At 37.0% G+C, this 21580-nt stretch overlaps 1 protein-coding gene across 1 annotated transcript in view; it reads left to right on the forward strand.

The window, feature by feature from the left end:
• Positions 1-21580, forward strand: part of LOC111144031 (peroxisome proliferator activated receptor gamma) — a 70310-nt gene that overhangs the window by 19021 nt on the left and 29709 nt on the right. The window contains exons 2-4 of the mRNA XM_022498101.1: positions 2926-3153; positions 4570-4739; positions 14225-14363. Of these exons, the coding sequence (XP_022353809.1) occupies positions 2926-3153; positions 4570-4739; positions 14225-14363 (537 nt within the window). The remainder of the gene's footprint in view (positions 1-2925; positions 3154-4569; positions 4740-14224; positions 14364-21580) is intronic.

The raw sequence follows: 21580 nt of genomic DNA on the forward strand, positions 1-21580 counted from the left end.
CTGTCTCAGTCAGTAGAGCTGGAAAGAACTCTTGATCTCAGAGTTATAAGTTTGATCCCCACACTGGTGTACAGATTACTTTAAAAACATAAAATCTTTAAAAACAAATAAATGAAAATAAATTATTTTTTTAAATAGCATTCTTTTAGCTATGAAATGTACCACAGGTACCAATTTTTTAGGGAGTTCCATATTATATCTTTAAAATCACATGATTTTTTATTCTGTTCATTTACACACAGATGGCTATTTTAACACTAAAATTTTCTTCCAAAACTTTGTAGTCAAGTAGATGACCCCTCGGGGTGATTCCTGTAAGAAGCATGGGCTTTGGTCGACAGGGAGTCATTGAAGTCGTATATTAAAAGTGAAACAAAACAAAATTAAAACAGCAAAATGATGAGCAACCAGTTTTTCTTGCAACACAGATATTTTTTTGCATTCTCATTTTCATTTCCCAGTATTCATTCGGTGGCTTGTCCACTACCTTTAACTCAGACAAGCTTTATTTTGCTTACAGATGAACTTTGCAACAGGAATAATGAGAAATAGTTGATAAGCCCAGTTTTGTGGAAATTGCAGTCAAGACAAAAGAGATTATTTTGATACGCTGGTAATTTATACCGAGCAGAGTAGATAAAGAAATGTAAAATAAGCATGCTGAGGAGGTGGGCAGAGTAAGTGGAGGGACCTGGGTGAGTTAGGTTTAGAAGAATTGTGAAGCGAAGGGCATAGTTTGATGGGTTCCCCATCACTAAAGGCACAGATGTTTTTCTGGGTGTCATTGAGACCCAGCATGATCTTTAAGCTATCACCAGTACACATTCCTCTTCTTGTGTGTTGTGTTTATACTGTGACTCAGATAACTTAAGTTTGTTTGGGTACTTATTCGTGTAGATATTCAGACATGTGAACCCAAACGGTGCCTTAATGAGTCCCCTCGGAACCCCTGAAGCACATTCATAGGACAGTCTCCTTATTTGTGTTTTCACTTTGTTTTCCTTATGAAGACCACAACTGGAATTTTTAACCTCATGCCTTTGAGAATAAATTCCTTAGCTCTCTGCTTGCTGGGAAAAAACAAGAGGCCCACTGACAGATACCCCTAGGAGAGTAGCCCTTTCTCCATAAAACAGTTTCATCAGCGAGAATAAAGAGAATATATGCACAATGAATAGGGTCCTGGGTCAATCTTGAGTTTGAATTCTCTGTTTACCAGCTATTGGACACTGGGCAAGTCACTTAACCTCTCTGGTCCTGGCTTATCTATAAAGTGGAGATAAGATCTTGGGTTCTATGGAATAAGAGAATGTGTCTTGTGTTGGGGGGTACTTCAGTAAATACTAATTTGCTTCCCCTCTTCCTGCCTGTTCTGCTAAACTTTCAGAGCTGCCTCATCAACTCATTCGGTATTTCATATGAGCACCTACTGTGAGCCAAGCCCATTGCTAGGTGATAGCGAAATAACTAGGAATAAGATAAATCAGCCTATGATTTCAGGAGCTTCTGGAGTTTTATGAGTGTTTCATTTCTTTGTCTCCAATATTAGCAGTCCTGAATTCACACAGCCCTTTGCTCATGTTTTTGACCCAAGAGTTACCACTTAAAATACTCAGTGACTGCTCTTTTCATACCACTTTGAAGAATGAATTGGTTTCAGGAGAACCAGGGACCCGTGAGGCACCGTGTGTGTTCACATGTCTGAATATCTACATCAGTAAGTACCCATGTAGGTTCCTGGGGCACGAAGGTTTAATGTCCACAGCCTCTGGTGGCTCACACATCCACATTAAATAGTTAGAACTAAAATTCCTCAGGGTTCTATTTCACTTACTGTGACCACAAATCATATACTGAAAAACACACATGGCATGTGTCATCCTAAGCAGGCAATGCATGAAACAAGTTATTTTGTGGCCTTAGAATCCATGTGTTTTTACCTTTGTCTTTTTTTTTTTCATTTTATTTTATTTTATTTCTTTTCAGTGCTCCAAAATTCATTGTTTATGCACTACACCCAGTGCTCCATGCTCTATGTGCCCTCCATAATATCCATCACCAGGCTCACCCAACCCCCTAACCCCCTCCCCTTGTCTTTTATACGTTTTCTTGTTTCCATTTTTGTTTCATTGTGGTCTTGGTGTGAGGGTGGTTTAATTAATGCTGTGCGGATTGTCATTTTGACTTTCTCTCATTCATGATCAGATATGTTTCCACTATCTCTAACCTTTCTGTTCTCAAGATGGAGAACACATTCTCCTTTTTAAGGAAAACTGTATGCAGAGAAAAGGTATATATTTGAGCAAGTTTTCATAGAGGGATCGTCCCTTCTTAAAAAAGATTCATTTTTGTGTTACTTTAAGAATAAAATTATCCTTATAATGCAGTTAAAGAATACATTTTTACCTAAATTTAATATGCCAAATTTTCTGTCCCATAAAACCATTATAAATACAAATAGGGGAGCAAAATTTTTATCCTAAAGAGAAAAATATTTAGCATCTCTAATTCCAAGGAAGCAAAATTGTCCCAGAACTTTATGCTCTTTAAAAATTATCTAACTAAAGAAATTAGTTAATTGGTTAATTGATTAATTTTAAAAACCGTTAACAGACCTGATATAATGATCTTCTTTAGGAGATCATGAGAACAGGGCTGTTTGCAGGACATTCCCTTGGGTACACTGACCACATGGATACTATTACAAGGTTCTCTGCCATGCTATCCAGGTAAGGGGTGGCTTCCTTCCTTTAGTAAAATAGCCTGGGCAGCACTCAGGAGGTGGTTGTGTTTTTCTCTCTCATTGTGATAATCCAGATGAGAGCACAGCACCAAAGACCCTTTCAGTTCCCTCCTTGTGTATTGTTAGAAGATCGTTCTCTTTCCAGAATGAACTCCACAGCTTTTCTTTTTTTTCCATTTCAGAAATTACCATGGTTGACACCGAGATGCCATTTTGGCCCACCAACTTTGGAATCAGCTCCGTGGATCTCTCTGTTATGGATGACCACTCCCATTCTTTTGACATCAAACCTTTCACCACTGTGGATTTCTCCAGCATTTCCACTCCACACTACGAAGACATTCCATTTGCAAGAGCAGACCCAATGGTTGCTGATTATAAGTATGACCTGAAGCTCCAAGAGTACCAAAGTACGATAGTTATTTTCATTTGTCACACTGCTAAGACTAGAATCGGACTAACCTCTCGATAGCACTGGAATAATGCTCCAGAGACTAAAACTCTATAAAAAAGATACTTACCATTCATTTACTCATCCATTTACCTATGAAACATTGTGTATTTATGATATACCAAAAAGGATATTAGTGTATAAATACCCCAAATCATTCTTTCTTTTTTTCTCCCTCATTTTCTTTCCTCTTCCTTTTCCTATTTCTTGTTTCTTTCCTTCTTAGGAGCATTTCCCAGCATGGCTGCATTGCCAGGTTTATCGTGTGTGTGTGTGTGTGTGTGTGTGTGTGTGTGTGTGTGTGTGTGTATAAACTCTTATTCTTTTGGTCACTTTTAAGTTAATAAGTAATAATTTGCTACCTTACATAACTTCTCATCACCAAATTGCAAATTTGGTTCATTTTCCCTAATTCTGCTATTTGAGCAGCTTATACTGAAACCTATTCTTCTGCACAAATTTAAATTTTACCATTGTAGTCTATTGATAAATCTTCCTGCCATTAAGTAAATTCACATCAAAACATCAAAGTCAAGATAAACCAAAACGGTACTTTTCAAGATAAAATAAATTTCTATGATGCTATTTCCTTGATTTTTATCTTTGTGTGCTGATATGCTGGTTTTCCAAAGCCACCACCATGTAATTGGCAACCATTACTTGACAATAAGTAAGAACTTCCTGTATTTCTAGTTTTTGTTTTTTTTTTTTTGAGATAAATAATATACTTGGTTATATTTGTGTGGTTTTCAGTTAGAGCCTAATATGGAAATTTAATAGGCCTGATCCTAACCAGCAGAAGGGGAGTACTTACTCTCCATGGGTTCTCTCACTCTCTCTCTCAAAGATTATTTTACAAACCACCTTTTCTGCCTCAACACTGCTGAAAACCTGGTCTCTTGTTTCTCATGTACCTTCAAGCTGGGCATGACATTACCTTTTCATAGTGGTGTTCCTTCTGTGTTTCTTTTCCAAGAGTGGTTTAAGAATACTTCTAAAATGCGATATTTAAATATAAATATATAAGCTAATATTGTGATGAATGCCAAATACAGCACGTTGTGTAGCAAAATAACCTTAATTGTCTCAGATACTGTGGGGTGTCATTCTGAGCTTTGGTTCTGAAGGGTCACAGACCACAGACTTAATTCCCTTCCCCCTTTCATTTTTACAGGTGAGGCTCAGAGGTGTTGTGACTTGCCTGTAGTTACAAAGCCTACTTTCTCCTGTGTTGTTGTTGTTTTTCATGTTCCATAATGCTTCTACACTTACATAATAAATCTATGGCAGTAAGGTGTACTATGGCGACTTGCCATAGAGCTTTTTCAGCAGTTTTTCATGTGATAATTATCTGCTCACATTTCTCTGCACACAGGTGCAATCAAAGTGGAGCCTGCATCCCCACCTTATTATTCTGAAAAGACTCAGCTGTACAATAAGCCTCATGAAGAGCCTTCCAATTCCCTCATGGCAATTGAATGCCGAGTCTGTGGAGATAAAGCTTCTGGGTTCCACTATGGAGTTCATGCTTGTGAAGGATGCAAGGTAAAAAAAAAAAAAAAAAAGAAGAAGAAGAAAAACTGAGAGAGAGATTTTTTTCAAAAAATCTGCTGAAAATTTACCTGTTCTTTCATTTCTTGTTGTGAACACATAGCAAGGAATTGAGATAAAACTTTTTTGTTTTGTTTTAGTAAAATCCATTCAAATGATTTCTTTGAAAACCTAAGAAAATCGGTAAAAAGAGAGTTGTTTTGCTTCACTTCCCTTTCTCCAGATTGGTCCTTGAGCCACTGATCTAGTTCATTGCTTGCATTTTGCAGGTAAAAAAGAAAAAAGAAAGAAAAAAAAAGTGACTTGAATACAAGTGTGTCATAGCAAGACAGTGATGATCTGGCCCAGAACCCATATTTTCGGAATCCTCCAGTTTTGTTTCTGTTTGTTTGGGTTTTTTTTCCCCTCCCTATTCCATGTGTTGTTTTGTTTTTATAAGGCTTGACAGATGAGATAAATAGATACTTTCATTTGAGGCCTGTAACAGCCCTGTGAGGTGGTGAAAAGCTTCTTGTAACCATGGTCATTCATTAATAAGTGGCAGAACTAGGACCAGAACATGTATCTTATGATTCCCAACCCAGTGCTCTGTCTTTTCTTACTTCAGCATCAGTTTGAGACATGTATTATGGACAGGCAAAGTGATAGAACAATTTTGGAGGGGAGATACTATTTTTCCTCCATTCTTTGTGAAAAGTGTATTTTGGAAAGCTCAAACATTCAGTAATATTCTGCCCAATTATTAAGAATTTTCTAATCCACTCATATTTTAGTAAGTAGTCTTTTAAAATAATTAACTTTAATATACTTAGTGAATCAGTTGTATTTATTATATACTCCAGGGCTCAGAATAAATTGTTCATAAATACTTACCTTATAAAATAAGCACTACTGGTGTGCCTGGGTGGCTCAGTGGGTTAAAGCCTCTGCCTTTGGCTCAGGTCATGATCTCGGGGTCCTGGGATTGAGCACCATGTCAGACTTTCTGCATAGCGGAAAGCCTGCTTCCTCCTCTCTCTCTGTCTGCCTCTCTGCCTACTTGTGATCTCTTTCTCTCTCTCTCTCTGTCGAATAAATAAATAAAATCTTTAAAATAAAATAAAATAAAATAAGCACTGCTTATATAAGATCAGATTTGATCCTCAGTTGGGCTTTTTATTCCAAATAGATATACAACACCAGGTAGGTAGGTGTTGGAACATCTAGGGTCTGAAATTTATAGTTATTGAATTTCTACTGTGTACCATATATTGTGCAAGATGCTTTAGCATATATCATTTTTAAACTATATCCCGCCTAAGTTTTTGCATCTATAAAATGATGGGGTTGAATTCGATCATCTCTAGAATCTCTTCAATTCAAATAGTTTATTACTAAAGGCAATCTCCTAAAGTGAAGGAGACAAGCTAGTAGTCACCTAGCCACTTGCCCAGAGTTACTAGCCAGTCACATAAACAATTCAGCTCTCTGTCACCTCATTCGTAAAACAACTTGGTTGGATTAGCAGCTATCCAAGGTCTTACTTATTTTTAAGGTCTAAAATTCCAAAATGAGTTTTCGAAATACCATTGGCAAGAGACACTTTCATTTAAAACACTAAAACCTATTCAATGTGTGATTAAAACCGACCTAAAATACCTGTGATCTCTGAAATCATTACGTGTAATCAGTTATTTAAGATTCCAATAAGTAGTGAAAACATGTTGTTTTATTGTGTTAGATTTATATAATTTTTTAGTAAGTTGTTGCTAAATTCTGAGAAATACCTGAAGAAACCATTCTGTTTGGTCATCTTGGCAATTTATGTTGATAAGCAAAGCAGTGCGATGGTTAAATTTCCACAATACATTATTGTTTTTTTATAGGCTGGTCAAACACTTAGAAAACTAGAACATTTAAGCAAATAGTTCTACCATGATTCTTTTAGTCAGATATTTGTGGGGAGTTAACATTACTGATAACAGTTAAAAATTGAAAAGATAGTAGCTGATTATAGTAATAAAAGCTAAGTTCTGAGGGCACAAAAACTTGGAAAATCAAACCGAGCAAAGAAGAAAAATAGCAAGAAGGAGAAGAGAAGAGGAAGGACAAAATCCAAATGCCATCAACTGAGAAACAGATAGGGTCCTGAGGCAGAGATGGAGAGTGAATATTTAATCAGATCTGAAGAATACCCTGGATTACAGACTCCCAGGCCTAAAAAGCAAGGAAGGTTATACTAACCTTAAAAGGTAAAATAGACATCTACTCATTTTAAAGATAAAGAGAAATGTTAGTGGAATAATATAATTTGGCTTCTCTAAGTATAAGTCAGCAGTTCTCAAAATGTGGTCTAGAAGCCTCTAGGGGTCCCTAAGACCTTTCCAAGGCCCCCGTGATGTTGAAACTATTTTTATAATAATATTTGGTTCTTATTTACCATTTTCACTCTCATTCTCTCAGAAGTGTATGTGGATTGTTCCAGAAACTACATGACAAAGAATGGTAACATAGCTCTGGTGGCTAATGGAATGTTCGCCTGTTAGGTCCTTATACATAACAAATTTTCAGTTTTTATTTCTAGTCTGATATGTATCAGTAGATACAGCTCACATAAACCAAAGCTCATGGGGTTCTCAGTAATCCTTAAAAAGGGTCCTGAGACCAGAAAGTTTGAGAACTGCTGTTAAAAAAGATTAAGGGATGGCTACTTTGGAAATAAACCAAATTGTCTCCGCAGTCTGAATGCAGCTAATTTAGACCAGTGGCTACCAGCAATCAAAGATACCCTCTTAGCTTATCGACAGTACTCAATAAAAAGCCAGGAAAGTGAAATTAACAAGTGTTTGATTCATATGTATTTCCTAAAGGGTACTTTGGACCTTTAACGTTTGCCATTTCAGAAGAATGTAGGATATGCCCATAATTAAAATACAGGTAACCAGGGGCGCCTGGGTGGCTCAGTGGGTTAAAGCCTCTGCCTTCGGCTCAGGTCATGATCCCAGAGTCCTGGGATCGAGCCCCGCATCGGGCTGTCTGCTCAGCAGAGAGCCTGCTTCCCTTCCTCTCTCTCTGTCTGTCTCTCTGCCTACTTGTGATCTCTGTCAAATAAATAAATAAATAAATAAAATTAAAAAAAAAAATACAGGTAACCATCAACCTGCAGACTAATTGATGGATTGAAAAGAATAGTTACAGTATTGCTTATCATAGCTGTTAGTAGGTCTTCTGAAATGGTTTTACAGTGCCTATGGAACAGGTTTATGTTAGCGATCCTTGCCAAAATTCAAACAGGAATAAAAAGATCAGGCTTGGATTAAAGTGGAATAGTGACAGATTCTTGGGTTATTAATATCGTAGACTTAGGTAAAACATAACATTTCGCTACTGAATAATACATACACCTTAGAGCTTGCAAAGCTGTCACTTACCACTTACAAATTAGACACTCATTTTCTAGTGGGTTTCATCATGTTTTTGTGTTTTTAGTAAAAGATCATTTTAGAACCATAGACTTACCTAAAGATATAAGTAAGTACAATCTACTATATATAATAATACAATGTAATCTGTTTTTCTATTTTAATGCAGGGCCCTAAATCAGGAAGGATTTTTAGTATATTCTTACCTGCCATGGGAGCCCATGGGTTGAGCTTCTCTGGGCCACACAGCTTCACAGGAAAGCCAAACACAGGGCTTTTTTTTTTTTTTTAAAGATTTTATTTATTTATTTGACAGACAGAGATCACAAGTAGGCAGAGAGGCAGGCAAAGAGAGAGAGGGGGAAGCAGGCTGTCTGATGAGCAGCGAGCCCGATGCGGGGCTTGATCCCAGGACCGAGATCATGACCCGAGCCGAAGGCAGAGGTTCAACCCACTGAGCCACCCAAGCGCCCCAGCACAGGGCTTTTAATCTCACAGTAAAATTAACTTAGGTCTCATTGTATCTAAGTTAAAATTTTTGTTAAAAGCAGTTAAGGAGAAGTTGGAGAAAAGGTTTTATAAGGCAAAAGAAAAAAGCCATCACCTTCTCACAGACAAGTATGAAGACTTTGGAATAAATCTATATCACAAAAAAAAACCAAAACGATTTTCTGCAGTGGGGATTCGTGCATTTCTATCATACCAGTTCACAGACTTTGTGGTAATCAGAAGAGAAAACTGTTGAAGTTGCACACAGTACAGTAATAAGAGTGTTGTTAAAGAGTGTTTTCTTTTTCTTTCTTTTTTTTTTTTTTAAGATTTATTTATTTATTTGACAGAGAGAGATCACAAGTAGGCAGAGAGGCAGGCAGAGAGAGGGGGAAGCAGGCTCCCCGCTGAGCAGAGAGCCCGATGTGGGGCTTGATCCCAGGACCCTGAGACTATGACCTGAGCTGAAGGCAGAGGCTTAACCCACTGAGCCACCCAGGTGCCCCTAAAGAGTGTTTTCTTGATCGGCAATATGAAGAAACCTCAGGGAAGCCTGTTTCGTTCTTCAGATCAATAATTATCTGTACAGAAAAGCACTCCAGTGCTTTTCTTCCTCACTAGGTTACTTGAAATAATCAAAGGATAAGAATACAGTTGACTATCATAAACTAGGTGTTTTGAAAAAGAAAAGTAAAAGCAACTTCTAAGCTGTGTGCCCAAGTGTGTATATATTCAGTTTATGATTTTATGTACATACACAGTACATAAATAATATCCAGAATTATTTTCCTTTAACATTGAAAGACCCTGAATCACCATAAAAAATAATGTGAAACACTTTGAAAGATACTCTATGAGTCAAAAAACAACTTTGCATTATAAGGGTTAAATTTAAATAACATAATTCTGTCATCAAAAAATCTTCCAGCCATGCCAAATAACACTACTCTGGGACCTGCCCCATTCTCAGCTAGCCAAGCAGCATTTTCCACCATGGAGATCAGTTTTTAGAAGGGAAAATTTTAAAACACAGTTAAGGAATATCATAAAGCACATATGATCACAATGGCAAAAATCCAAACAAAATTTCCCACCAATATTTATCAGTTAGACTAGTTCTGTACATTAACCTTCTATTAGTAAGTGAAAAAAAAATACCTTTTTAATATTGAGGTCCTCAGAACACTTTGAGAATTAAGGAGGCTTCAACTTCCAGCAAGTCCTCTGTAGGACCTAATCTTTGAGATACTGCTGATCTCACAAGGGTAGGGAAAACTTCTACCAAACAACCAACAATAGCAACACAAACGAACAAAAGCTCTAGGTCTTGACCTGTGGGCTGCAGACACACTGAGGCGCAGGGTTTCTCATGGTAGATGCCCATCGTAGTATGGAGGTGTGGCATTTCCCCCGAGAAAGATGCCTACAACAGAATCCAGAGCCATCAGTGAGGGGGAGCTGAGTCTAGGGCTTTTGAATGGAGCCAGCTTTCTTAAGGGAATTTGAAATAGTCACAAGTCAGTGGCACATCTGTCTTCCAACAGAAGCATCTGCAAATTCTTTTTGGAGGCACGAATTCCCAGTTTAGACCCTGTAGGATTCCCACAATTTAAGGTCAATATACGAGTTTAAAATAAAATATCAGTCAATAAGCACATTAAGAAGTCAGTCACTTGAGGGGTACCTTGGTGGCTCAGTGGGTTAAAGCCTCTGCCTTTGGCTCAGGTCGTGATCCCAGGGTCCTGGAATCGAGCCCCGCATCGGGCTCTCTGCTCAACAGGGAACCTGCTTCCTCCTCTCTCTGCCTGTCTCTCTGCCTACTTGTGATCTTTGTCTGTCAAATAAGTAAATAAAATCTTAAAAAAAAAAAAAAAATCAGTCACTTGAATGACATTTATCAAAAATAAATGAAAACAGGGAGCCTGGGTGGCTCAGTGGGTTAAGCCTCTGCCTTCGGCTCAGGTCATGATCTCAGGGTCCTGGGATCAAGCCCCACATCAGGCTCTCTGCTCAACAGGGAGCCTGCTTCCCCTCCTCTCTCTGCCTGCCTCTCTGCCTCCTTGTGATCTCTCTCTGTCAAATAAATAAATAAAAATCTTTTAAAAAAATAAAAAATAAACAAAAACAGATTTAGACCCCCCTACCCCATCCCATACAAGGAGAACAGATAATTGGGATTGCCTGATAGAGAATATAGAATAGCTGTGTATGAACTGTTTCAAGAAAGAGGGCAGAATCACAGCTGTGAACAAGCAACAATAGACTATCAGGAAAGACCAGGCATATTGTAAAATAAATCAATTTATTTAAGAAAGTGAAACTTAAACAGTGAAATATATAATTATTGAAATAAAAATTCAGTGAAAGGGTTAGTTACCAGACATAGCAGAAGAAAGGACTACTGAACTGGAAGGTAAATGTCAAGAAATTACTGAGATCGAGAATCACAGTGCCTTAAGAATATGTCCATCCAGAATCTGCTAGGATTTGAAGCCTCTCGGTTCTTGAAGGATTCATAGGGTGTTTGAATATTAGAAAAGTTTGTCTTCTTCACTAATCAGTAGAAGAATAATGTACAGAACTGTTCTTACTGATGAACTTTGGTGAGGAATGTTTCCTTTTTTTCTCATTGTAATGATGTGTCTTTTGGGATCTTATTTAACTCTTGTTCCAATGTTTACTTTTGTATTCAATGTTATTGAGTAATTGGTGACAAAAAGATGGAAAATGTAAAGGAGAAGTTTAGAAATATTGAAGGCTAGAATAAGGTCTAACACTTCTCTAATTCGTGTCCGAACTGATAAACAAGTGAGACCATGATGCAGAAAACACGCCCAAGAGAATAAATGATAAATCCATTCCAAGGCACACTGCAGTGAAACTGCAGGATACTGAAAACTAAGAGAGTGTATAAAAGCAACCAAAGAGAAAAGAAAAAAAAAAAAACACTTCAAAGTCAATTGACAGTAGCCTCTCCACAGCAACAGTGGAAGCACAAAGATCATGGGATCTGAAGCGAGATGGAAGATAACGAAGTTCTCTGTAATCTTTCAGCAGTGAGAGAGAGAAATGAAACTGTTTACAGGTTCAAAAAAAAACTGAGAAACTAAAGTAATAAATTTCAAGGATAGTGAACCATAGAGAGCAGAAGATGTTTGCAATACCTGGAACAGACAGCAGATTAGTATCTAGAGTATATAAAGAATTTCTAAAATTCAGTTTTAAGGAAGAGCCTGGTGGAAATTAGGGAATGAAAAATCAGGAAAATACAAATTAAGATCACACTTAGATTCTGTTTGACACATACTACATTGTCAAGAATTAAGAAGTCTGACAATACCAATTGTTAGAGGGAATGGAAATTGATTAAAAATCACTCTGAAAACAGTTTGGTGTGATCTTGTAAAATTTCACATTCACTTATTGCACAATCCAAAAAACCCCGCTCCTAGGTAACTCTTGTACACGTGCATCATAAAACATTTACAAAAATATTTATCAAAGCACTGTTTGTAATAACAGAATACTGGCAACAATTTTAACATCCATCAACATGAGAAGATATCAATAAATTGTGGGATAGTCATACAATAGAATATTACGAAATTGTGAAAATGAATAAATCCTAGCTTTTCACAGAAAAGTTTTAGTTTTAGTTTTAGAAACCTAATACTAAATTTAAAAAAATGAAAATCCCAAAGTACTATATGAAGCATCATACCATTTAATAAAGCCCCCAATAAGCATAACTGATCAATCTATTACTCAATTTTTACATATGGTGTGACAAAACTGTATTTTCTTTAAGGTCAAGAAAACAATAAACACAAAATTGAGAATAATGATTACTTTGTCGAGAGGACACGAAGGGCAGGAGTTGAATAGGGCAAGAATTTCCGGTCATGATTTTAAATCTCAGCAGTGGGCTCATGTGTGATAATATCTTGTTATGTTTTATAATTACATGTATTTTCTACATGTTTGTAATTCATACTACATTTAATAAGGTAACAAAAAAGGAATTGCCTTGTGATATCTCAGTCATGGCTTAGGATAGAGAAATATCAGAGATGGCCCAGAAAGGAACTTAAGGGACATACATCTTCAAAGAGTCAACAGATTTTAATTGAAAACTACTGTTGGCATTTGGGTCATCTCCATTGGCTCCTCATGGAGCTCACAATTTTAATTGGGCTTTGAGGTAGGGACAGAAAATAAACACTTAGATATAATAAGTAAATTATATGGTATGTTAGAAAGTCCTAAGTGCTATTAGGGAAAAAAAAAAAAAAGAAATACAAACCTAGAGTAGAGTGAAAGAGACCAGGAGCTCCAGACAAGAGGCAGGGGCAAGGACAGGCCACAGTATTAAATAGGGTGTGTAAGCCTCATTGAGAAGTTGAGATGTTGGCAAGACTTGAAGGCAGTGAAGAGAATAGGCAGGTGTATATTTAGAGGAAGAGCTTTCCACGTGAGAGAGAGAAGTTAGGAGTGACTTCAAAGAGGTTGGCTTGGGAAAAAAAAGAGTTTGGCTTGAGAGATTCAGAGGGTGATTGTACCACCGGAGACTGTGAAAGCTGCTGGTAAAGTGAGCTCACAGGGAACGGTCCAGAGTTTCAATGTTGGACGTGCTGGGTTTGCTAGCTGTTGGACTTCCAAGTGACATGTCAAGTCAGCAGTAGAAATAATTGTCTAGAATTCAAGACACAAATCTGGAGAAAGTGAAAATGCATGTCAGTGGCGGGCCAATACCAGTTCAGGGATTTTGTACCAAACAGGGCCAGATACGTTTGAAAAAGTTAAGAATTGAGTTTCATGGAGATGAGCACAGTGGAAATGAATAAGAACACTGTGAGAACAACAACAAAAAAATGGAGTTAGCAAACATTTCCAATTAAAATTTCTTTCAGGTCTGTCAATAAAGTACAAATACAACAGAATTCAATTAGCCCAAATCAATCTATTTGCTGTTTTGAGATGGCAGTCCATTGTCTGAGGATCTGCATATTACTTCTCCTGTTCTTTCCTATTATTATTTTTTTTGTAGGCTATGACAGTTATGAAGCACTCTTTCAACTACATAAGTAAATGAAACCAATTCTGTAGGAAATTATGCAACATAGAGAATTCTAAAAAATTATCCACATGTGGATTTTTATTGGCCCTGATCATGTTTTAGAATGAAGTGATTATAACTTGGCCAAATGGCTTAGCACAATAATAAAGGCTGGGGCATGCTGCTGGAATGATTTGCAGAGAGACTGAACTGATTACATGGTGTTTTATTTGCATTACATTAAATCCAGAGCACTTCTTAGAGCATGCTGAGGTCCGCATGTAGAGCCAAGATACATTGAATGACATCAGTTGGATGTGGTCACTGTTTCAGAGCTAAAGAAGGACACTGTGATCTTCTGGTTCTGTATCTTATAGGAAAGAAAACCGGCAGTTAAGTGACTTGTCTGAAGTCACCAGTGACAGAGCCTGCCTTTTCTGATACCTAGGCCAGTGTGCCTTTTGCCAGATGTTGCTGCTTCCATGTGTTATAAAGACCTAAGATTTGCTTCTTTTCTCCATATCCTTTTGCAGGGTTTCTTCCGGAGGACAATCAGATTGAAGCTCATTTACGATAGGTGTGACCTTAACTGTCGGATCCACAAAAAAAGTAGAAATAAATGTCAGTACTGTCGGTTTCAGAAATGCCTCGCTGTGGGGATGTCTCACAATGGTAAGTGAACACTTAGCACGAATGCTTTACTGTTCTCATTATGGCTGCCAGAGCAGGAGCCTCTAGGGCCATTGCTGAAAATGTATACAGTTTCCCACAAAATGCCAGATTACAGAACAGTATATGCTGATAAAGCATTTCTCATTTCCGTCAAAGTCTAGGCTTTTAGTGTAGAATCCTTCTCTCTGTGGTGGGGCATCCGCCATGATGGGAAAGAAGACATGAAAATATGAGAAATGGAAGAAATAACTAGTATTTTAAAATGAATGTAATGATTGTGATTAGTTTTTTATGTTGCTTTAATAGCATTAAAAACAGAATTATGCTTGTATGTCTCAGTAGTTTCTTTCCACTTTAAATGTAAGAAAATTCTGCAGGTTTCTGGATATGGAACTTTAAGTGGCATATCAGAATTTAGAACATATTCCTTTTTTCGCCTCTTTACTGTGCAAAGATGATTGTAGGCACAGCAGTATCCTCATCTTCAAGGAGCATGCAGACTTGTGGATAAAGGAAAGAATTTTAAGGTTCCACAAAACTTCACTGTCCATAGAAACATAATAAAACTTTGTTTTTCAAACCCATATCGAAAATCAAAGCATGTCAACTTAAGAGAAAGAATGCAGACGACCTGAGAAGACCCTTGTTTTCATGAATTATAGAACTAACTCAGTAAAATCATGGAACATAGGCCTGTTTGAAGAAATAGTTCTTGATTTCCATTTAGCTCGGATTGGTGTTAACAAAGTCACAAAACAAATTGGATAGTAACCTGATAATATTGTATTTGTCAAATATTAGTTCTTTGAAAACTCATTAGGGGCTCAAGAAATATAAAATGCCAAAGGGATCAAATAAAATCCAAAGTCTCAGTTCACTGGATATTCTGCTTTTTTCTTTCTTTTGCCTTCACCTGTGTCCAAACTGATCTGGTGAAAAAATGTTTGAAGTCAGTCTTCATAGGTTAGGACTCCAAAGCATCTGTGAAAATTAAAGTTATATTCCTTCATGCAGATGTTTGGTTTTCTCAGTGGACATCTTCAAAATATTTGAGAATCACTCATTGGTTGATATCCAACTCTTTAAAAATAGCTCACAAAATTATAGTTTTATAATTAATGTGGGTTATTTCCTCTAAAGGCAAGAATGTATTATGAAGAGATCTATCAGCTATCTTGGACAGGAGGGAGATTTGGTCTGACTTTCTTCACAGTTGATTACATCTGCTATGTAGCAGTAGACAACTGCAGGCATTGATTGCAAAATAATTTACTGGTTTGATTCCATCAATTTCCTTTCTATTTCAGACTCCATAAAACATAAGGGCACATTTTCAAGTCAAGGGTTACGTTTTAGATGATGTAATCAAGTTGCAGTAAATTTGTTTTATCTTTATGAAGAAATCTTTGACTTTGAAATCATTATTACCAAGACTGCCTAGAAAAGCATCCCATGTCTTCTTTTAGTGGTATTTATTTTTTGCTCTTTAAAAATCTGTCACTTCAAAAAAAAATTTGTCACTTCACATATATTTCCTGTTGCTTGCACACATTCATGTAAAATACGTCTCCTTTTGCTTATCGTTTATGGGCAAATAATATTTAAAGCCCAACAATCTATGTAGTATGGATGGTATAATTTTCTCTTCCCAGGAAAGTCAAAAAAAGCCCATAAACTTAATAATACAGTCATCATTTGATTTCAAATGACAATTAATTTATTCTATTTAGAGAGAAGAGCAGTCTTGATAGGGAGTGTTCAGTTCTTTTTGGAAAGACAAAAAAAAGGAATTAAATGTTCTGGCATCAAAGACTTACGAAGTTCAAGATTTACAAGATTGCAACTGTGACTAAGAAAATCCCTTCTAAGAGGTTTTTATGGGAATGTGTTTGCTGCACAGAAAATATCCATTTGATCTGTGCACAAGAAGGGAAACTCAACAGCGAGGTTTTGAGTAGTTTTGCCTGTTATCCTGAGAAAGGAAACATTTCCAAATACAAAGTTTTCTAGGAGGTTGTAACTATTTAAAATTATTTTGTTAATTTATTAATGTTTTATGTGAGTGGACCTCACTGTAATAACCCAACTAACTCGTCAAGAGCCTTCTAGTGTTATACCAGTGTTATACCTTCTAGTGTTATACTTCCAGTGTTAAATCAGGACCTCAGTACTTTCAGTACACACAAGAAGATAGATGAACACCCTCCCAAAGTAAACTGTTTCTGCTCTTTGGTTTCTGTTTTATCCTTTTGATGCATGTAGCTTGTGCATTAGCCACCCACGTCCAGCCTTAAAGGAGGCTTCTGAAGTAACCTTCAAGGAATCCTCAGGGCCCTAAGGAACACCGTTGAAAAGTCACTGAAACAATGATTGCTAAATCCTTTCAACTTTGAATGTTCTGTGATTCTACATAATTAAAACAAGCTACCTCCCTGAATTTTTCACTTTTCAACAAACTGGACCATATTTTATAGACATTGTCACCATTTTCTCAAGTATGTAGGTATCTGGCATCTGTCGACTACCTGAATTTAAAAGTTTCTACCTGTATGTTTCGGTGCCATAAAAATATAATTCGTATGCCGGAATCAGGTCTTCTGGATGTTCTGAAAAATTGCTCAGCAATTTAAGGCAGTACATTTGATGGTCACATAATGATGTAGCCTGAGAGTACAAATCCAAAGTAGTCAAGGCTAAGGAAAGATTTTCTCTATGCCACTGAGATTTGAATGAAAATGATGCTTTTCATAAATATAAAAATTAGCGAAACCTTAACTTTACTGACCAGGACATTCTATTATATAAATTGGGGGGGGGGGTCTGTTATTTTTTTTTAAAAAGCTGACAACTTGAAAAATAATTTCTCAGGAGCTTCATAAAAATCCAGAAAAAAAATGGTTTTACAGATATTTGCGGTACTTAGCATTTTTTAAGGCAGTTCTCTCCTTCCTTGTGAAAAAGAAAAGCATGAATGGCAAATAAGTTTACTTCAGTGTGTTAGGTTTTTTTCTTTAGTCTTCTTTGTAATATAAAAGAAAATTACCCAAATGTTGATTTTCAGAAAATATCACCAAGTAAAAAGTCCCCACACATGGCAGCTGTGTGCTCAGACTGGCTAGGCTTTCATGGTTGCCTACACACTAGCTTCCACCTCCCTTTCCCACTGCTGCCCTTTTCAACTTACACTTGAGGTAAACTGTGTACTTTGCCGTTCCTGCACAGTGCTCTATGGTGGGATACCTCTGGGTCTCCATTTATTATGTCGTTTGGTTCCCTGTCACAGTTCTACCTGGCATTCAAGACCCAGTTGAAATGCTGTCTTCCATGAGACTTTCTAATTCCCCCTCTTCCTCTTCTGTGTGTTTTATACCTTTCCCGAGAAACCACACTCTGCTTTAAAAAGCAAGGGAGTGATCAGATCGATATTACCAAAAACTAAACTACTGACAGCTGTAAAAAAGATAGACAAATACAGAAATTCATCAGAGGATAAATGCAATTTTATGCATTAAGACAATGGGAAGAGTGAGTGAGGAGAAATGAAATTGAGAAAAATGTCAGAGCATGACCAATGAATACAAGTGTCTGAGGGAAAGAGAGATTGTCAGAAATTGTTCAGGGTGTCTAGTTGGGTGATAGGATGAATTAACCAAGAAAGGGAAACGGGAAGAAGAGACAATTTAGAGGAGAAAATCAGAAGTTCATTTTTAAAATTGCATTTGAGGGTCTTATGGGATAACTAGCATCCGTGTATAAAGAAATACAGGAACAAGAGAAAACGCAGGGTCCAAATCACAGGAAAGAGAGGGCAGCAGTCATTAGCACATTTTGTTAGTCAGAGAGGAGATTGAACTAGGAACAGCAGAATGGAAGGGAAGGAAGAGGGGCCATCAAAAAGGTCTGGAAAATAGGCAGAAAGATAGGAGAACCAGAAAAGCTGAAACCGCGATGAGAACAAATTTCAAGTAAGAGGGTGGAGAAGGTCAACAGTAGCAAAAGCTGGGAGAATGCTGGAGAGCTCAAGCAGAAACGAGAACTCCGGAGAGGCCCCTAGATCTGGCTGTCAGAAAGAACAAGGGGAACTTTTAAGAACAAAGTTTTGGAAATTTAAATGAGGCATAGGAAGATCACTGTAGGTGGTTGGGATGTAAATGGCGACAAGCACAGGCAGATAAGGAAGACTCCTCTTTCAGTAACCTCAGTGGTAGAGGAAAGATAGCCCAAGGAAGAGGTTATAACTAGGGTCAGAATCTGCTCTGGTGGAAGGGAAGGGTGCATGAGAAAGTGCATGCGTGAAGAGGGGTGCATGAGAGAAAATAATCCATATATATGTAGGTTCTCCCCAACTAGACACAGCCTTTCATCCTGTGTCCCCAGTCCAGTCTGTCTAGCTCATATCTTGCATCAAACATGGGTTCAATGAATGAATTAAATGATACCAGGCAAGACTTCAGGGAACTGGAGATAGAGTCATGTGAGGCAAAGGTGTTTTGCCCATCTCTACCTTGGAAAGAAACCTAGACAAATGTTTAAATGTCCTCTGCAAATAGTTTGAAGATGTTACCCCTGAATAATATGGTGCTAAGGCTGCTCCTTGTTTTACGTAGAGGAGCTAGAAAACCATAGTTATTAGATTCCCAAGTCCTGCAAAACCTCAAAATGTACAAGTTTTTTTCTCAAGAAAGAGAGGTGGAAAAACATAACTGATTGGCAACAGTCATATTAAAACCAATAGTGTTATATGTCTTATTTAGATGATAAGGCTTTTGGATAATAAACGTGTTAAAATTGACCATGAGACATAGTCTTACCAATTGTCAAAAGTCTAATATGATTGCAAAGTCACCCTTTGTATGTTGAAAGCCAAAGGTACTTTTAGTAAGACTCAATTCATTCTTTTGTTTTCTATTAATTTATAATTTTGAAAATTGGTTTAATTCATCTTTTAACTAAGTACCATTTTGTCTTTAAATGCTCCTACAATTAGGTATTTAAAAAACACATTATTGTCATTAAGAAGTATTGTTTCTTAGCACTGTACCAAGATCCAAAGAACAGGATATCTAAATCTGCATGTGCAGATTTTATGTGGAGTTTGTGTGTCCAGTAAATCATACTAAATACACAATATTGAATACGTCATAAGCTAGTAGTGAATTGCATTCAGTTCAGTAAAACTGTATTAAATAAAGGTTAACTAATATATTTTCACCAGAAATTAAGTCTCTGCCAAACCTGTTCTTCCTGAAGGCTTCATACTGATTCTGATACTGACAATTTTTTTCAAACCAAGATACATGAATTCTCTATAGGTGATTAACTATCCCATATATGACACTGAATGCCAGTGTTCTGGAAGTTGCTCTATATGTCAGATGATAGATCTATAGAACAGACAGAATGTGTCTTTCTCCCCACCCCCCATCCAGGGGCTCAAAGACAGGACAAATATTGCTTTAAAAAAAAAAAAAGGAGGTGCTGGGGCATGGGGTGTGGGGAGAGGGTGGTTGGGTTATGGACACTGGGGAGGGTATGTGCTATAGTGAGCGCTGTGAAATGTGTAACCTGATGATTCACAGACCTGTACCCCTGGGGCAAATAATACATTATATGTTAATAAAAATAATTTTTTAAAAAATATATGGGGATTAAAAAAAAAAGAGGGAGTGTAGGGTGTTCTGCAGTACTGTGTGTCATTGAGATTTGTAGAATTTTATAGCTAAATTTAAAGTTAAAAGAAGGAAGCTTTAGAGGTCTTTTCCAAGTCCCTCATTTTATAGATAAAGGAGTTAAAGACCAGAGAAGTCAAGCCACTTTTAGCCAGTTTTTCACTGAGCTAAAACTAGAAAGTAGACTTCCTGACCAGTTGAAGTGCAGTGTTAATTTCATTGCCTTCCAGAGAGGCCAGAAGTTCTCCCTCTGTGACTCATAATAACACATGGAGCACGTTCCTCTGTCTTTTAAGCAGGAGTAGAAGATGTGGGAAAATATTCTTGCATACATATGGGCATACTCAGCCTTTATACTTCTGGTCCCCAATCTAGAACTTCCGTCTTCTTTTCTAAGCTCTTAACTTCAGTCTTAAAGCAAACAGCAATCCAACGGGAGAAATAAATACTTCCTCTGTTGGTCCTCAGATTCTTCCACCCAATGGATGGAAACTGGGGTTCAAGAATTAGTACACCATTCCTTAAACAAGTTAAAGACAGAGAGAGATTTACAGAGATAGACAGATTAGGTTTTCAGGATTTGTTCTTTATCTATGGGAATGAATTTAGGTCTTTGTGCCATGGTTACCCTCCTGGTCTGTAGTCCACGGGAACCATGGTACCATGGTTGTCCTAGACCACTTCATCCACAAGTAATAAAAGCTATATTTATTAAGCATTACCATGTGCAAGGCACTGTGCTGAGCACTTTTTGTGCCTTATCTCATCATTTCACATACAGTTGATAGGTATTATTACATGGGACTCAAAAGCAACAAAATAAAATAGACATTTTCTCTCTTAAAAAATGCATACAAATAAAAAATGGCATTTTCTCTACAACTTCAGATTTCTGTATGTGTTAGGCAAATTTCGTTTCACCAAATGGGGAGTATTTTTTAAATTCCTTTGTTGAAAATGCTAAAATCACCAAATAATTAGTTGCACTGATAGTTCATTGAATCTAATGTACAGCATGAACATTTAATGATACAGAAAATTTGTTCATAAGATTTAAACTTTCAGGGGAACTTCGACTTATAAAAATTCACATTTTATTTAGATTATAGCAGAAGGCTTTCACATTAATATGTCCTAATTCTAAAATGATTTTTAGAAGTCATTTTGAATTATTTTTTAGTAGGTTACAGAAAAGCAAGACTAGCAAATGTAGTAAGTGTCTATGTTTGGCTGGGTTTTTTCCTAACAGAAATTTTATTATTCTTCTAATTGAAATATTGTTGACACACAATGTTACATTAGTTTCAGGTGCACAACATAGTGATTCAGTGTCTCTATATGTCACATGCTATGTTACACTTACCTGTGTGTACATATGCTACACTTACCACAGTGTAACGACACTCTGTTACCATGTACCATTAGCTATATTCCCTATGCTGTACCTTTCATCCCTGTGACTTACTCCTTCCATAACTAGAAGTCTGTACCTCGCACTCCTCTTTGGCTGTCTGTTTATTTTAAATTAACTTTTTTGATTATCTTTTA

The sequence above is a fragment of the Enhydra lutris genome, unplaced genomic scaffold, assembly GCF_002288905.1.
Source record: "Enhydra lutris kenyoni isolate GAN:26980312 unplaced genomic scaffold, ASM228890v2 scaffoldscaffold10, whole genome shotgun sequence".
Classification (NCBI taxonomy): domain Eukaryota; kingdom Metazoa; phylum Chordata; class Mammalia; order Carnivora; family Mustelidae; genus Enhydra; species Enhydra lutris.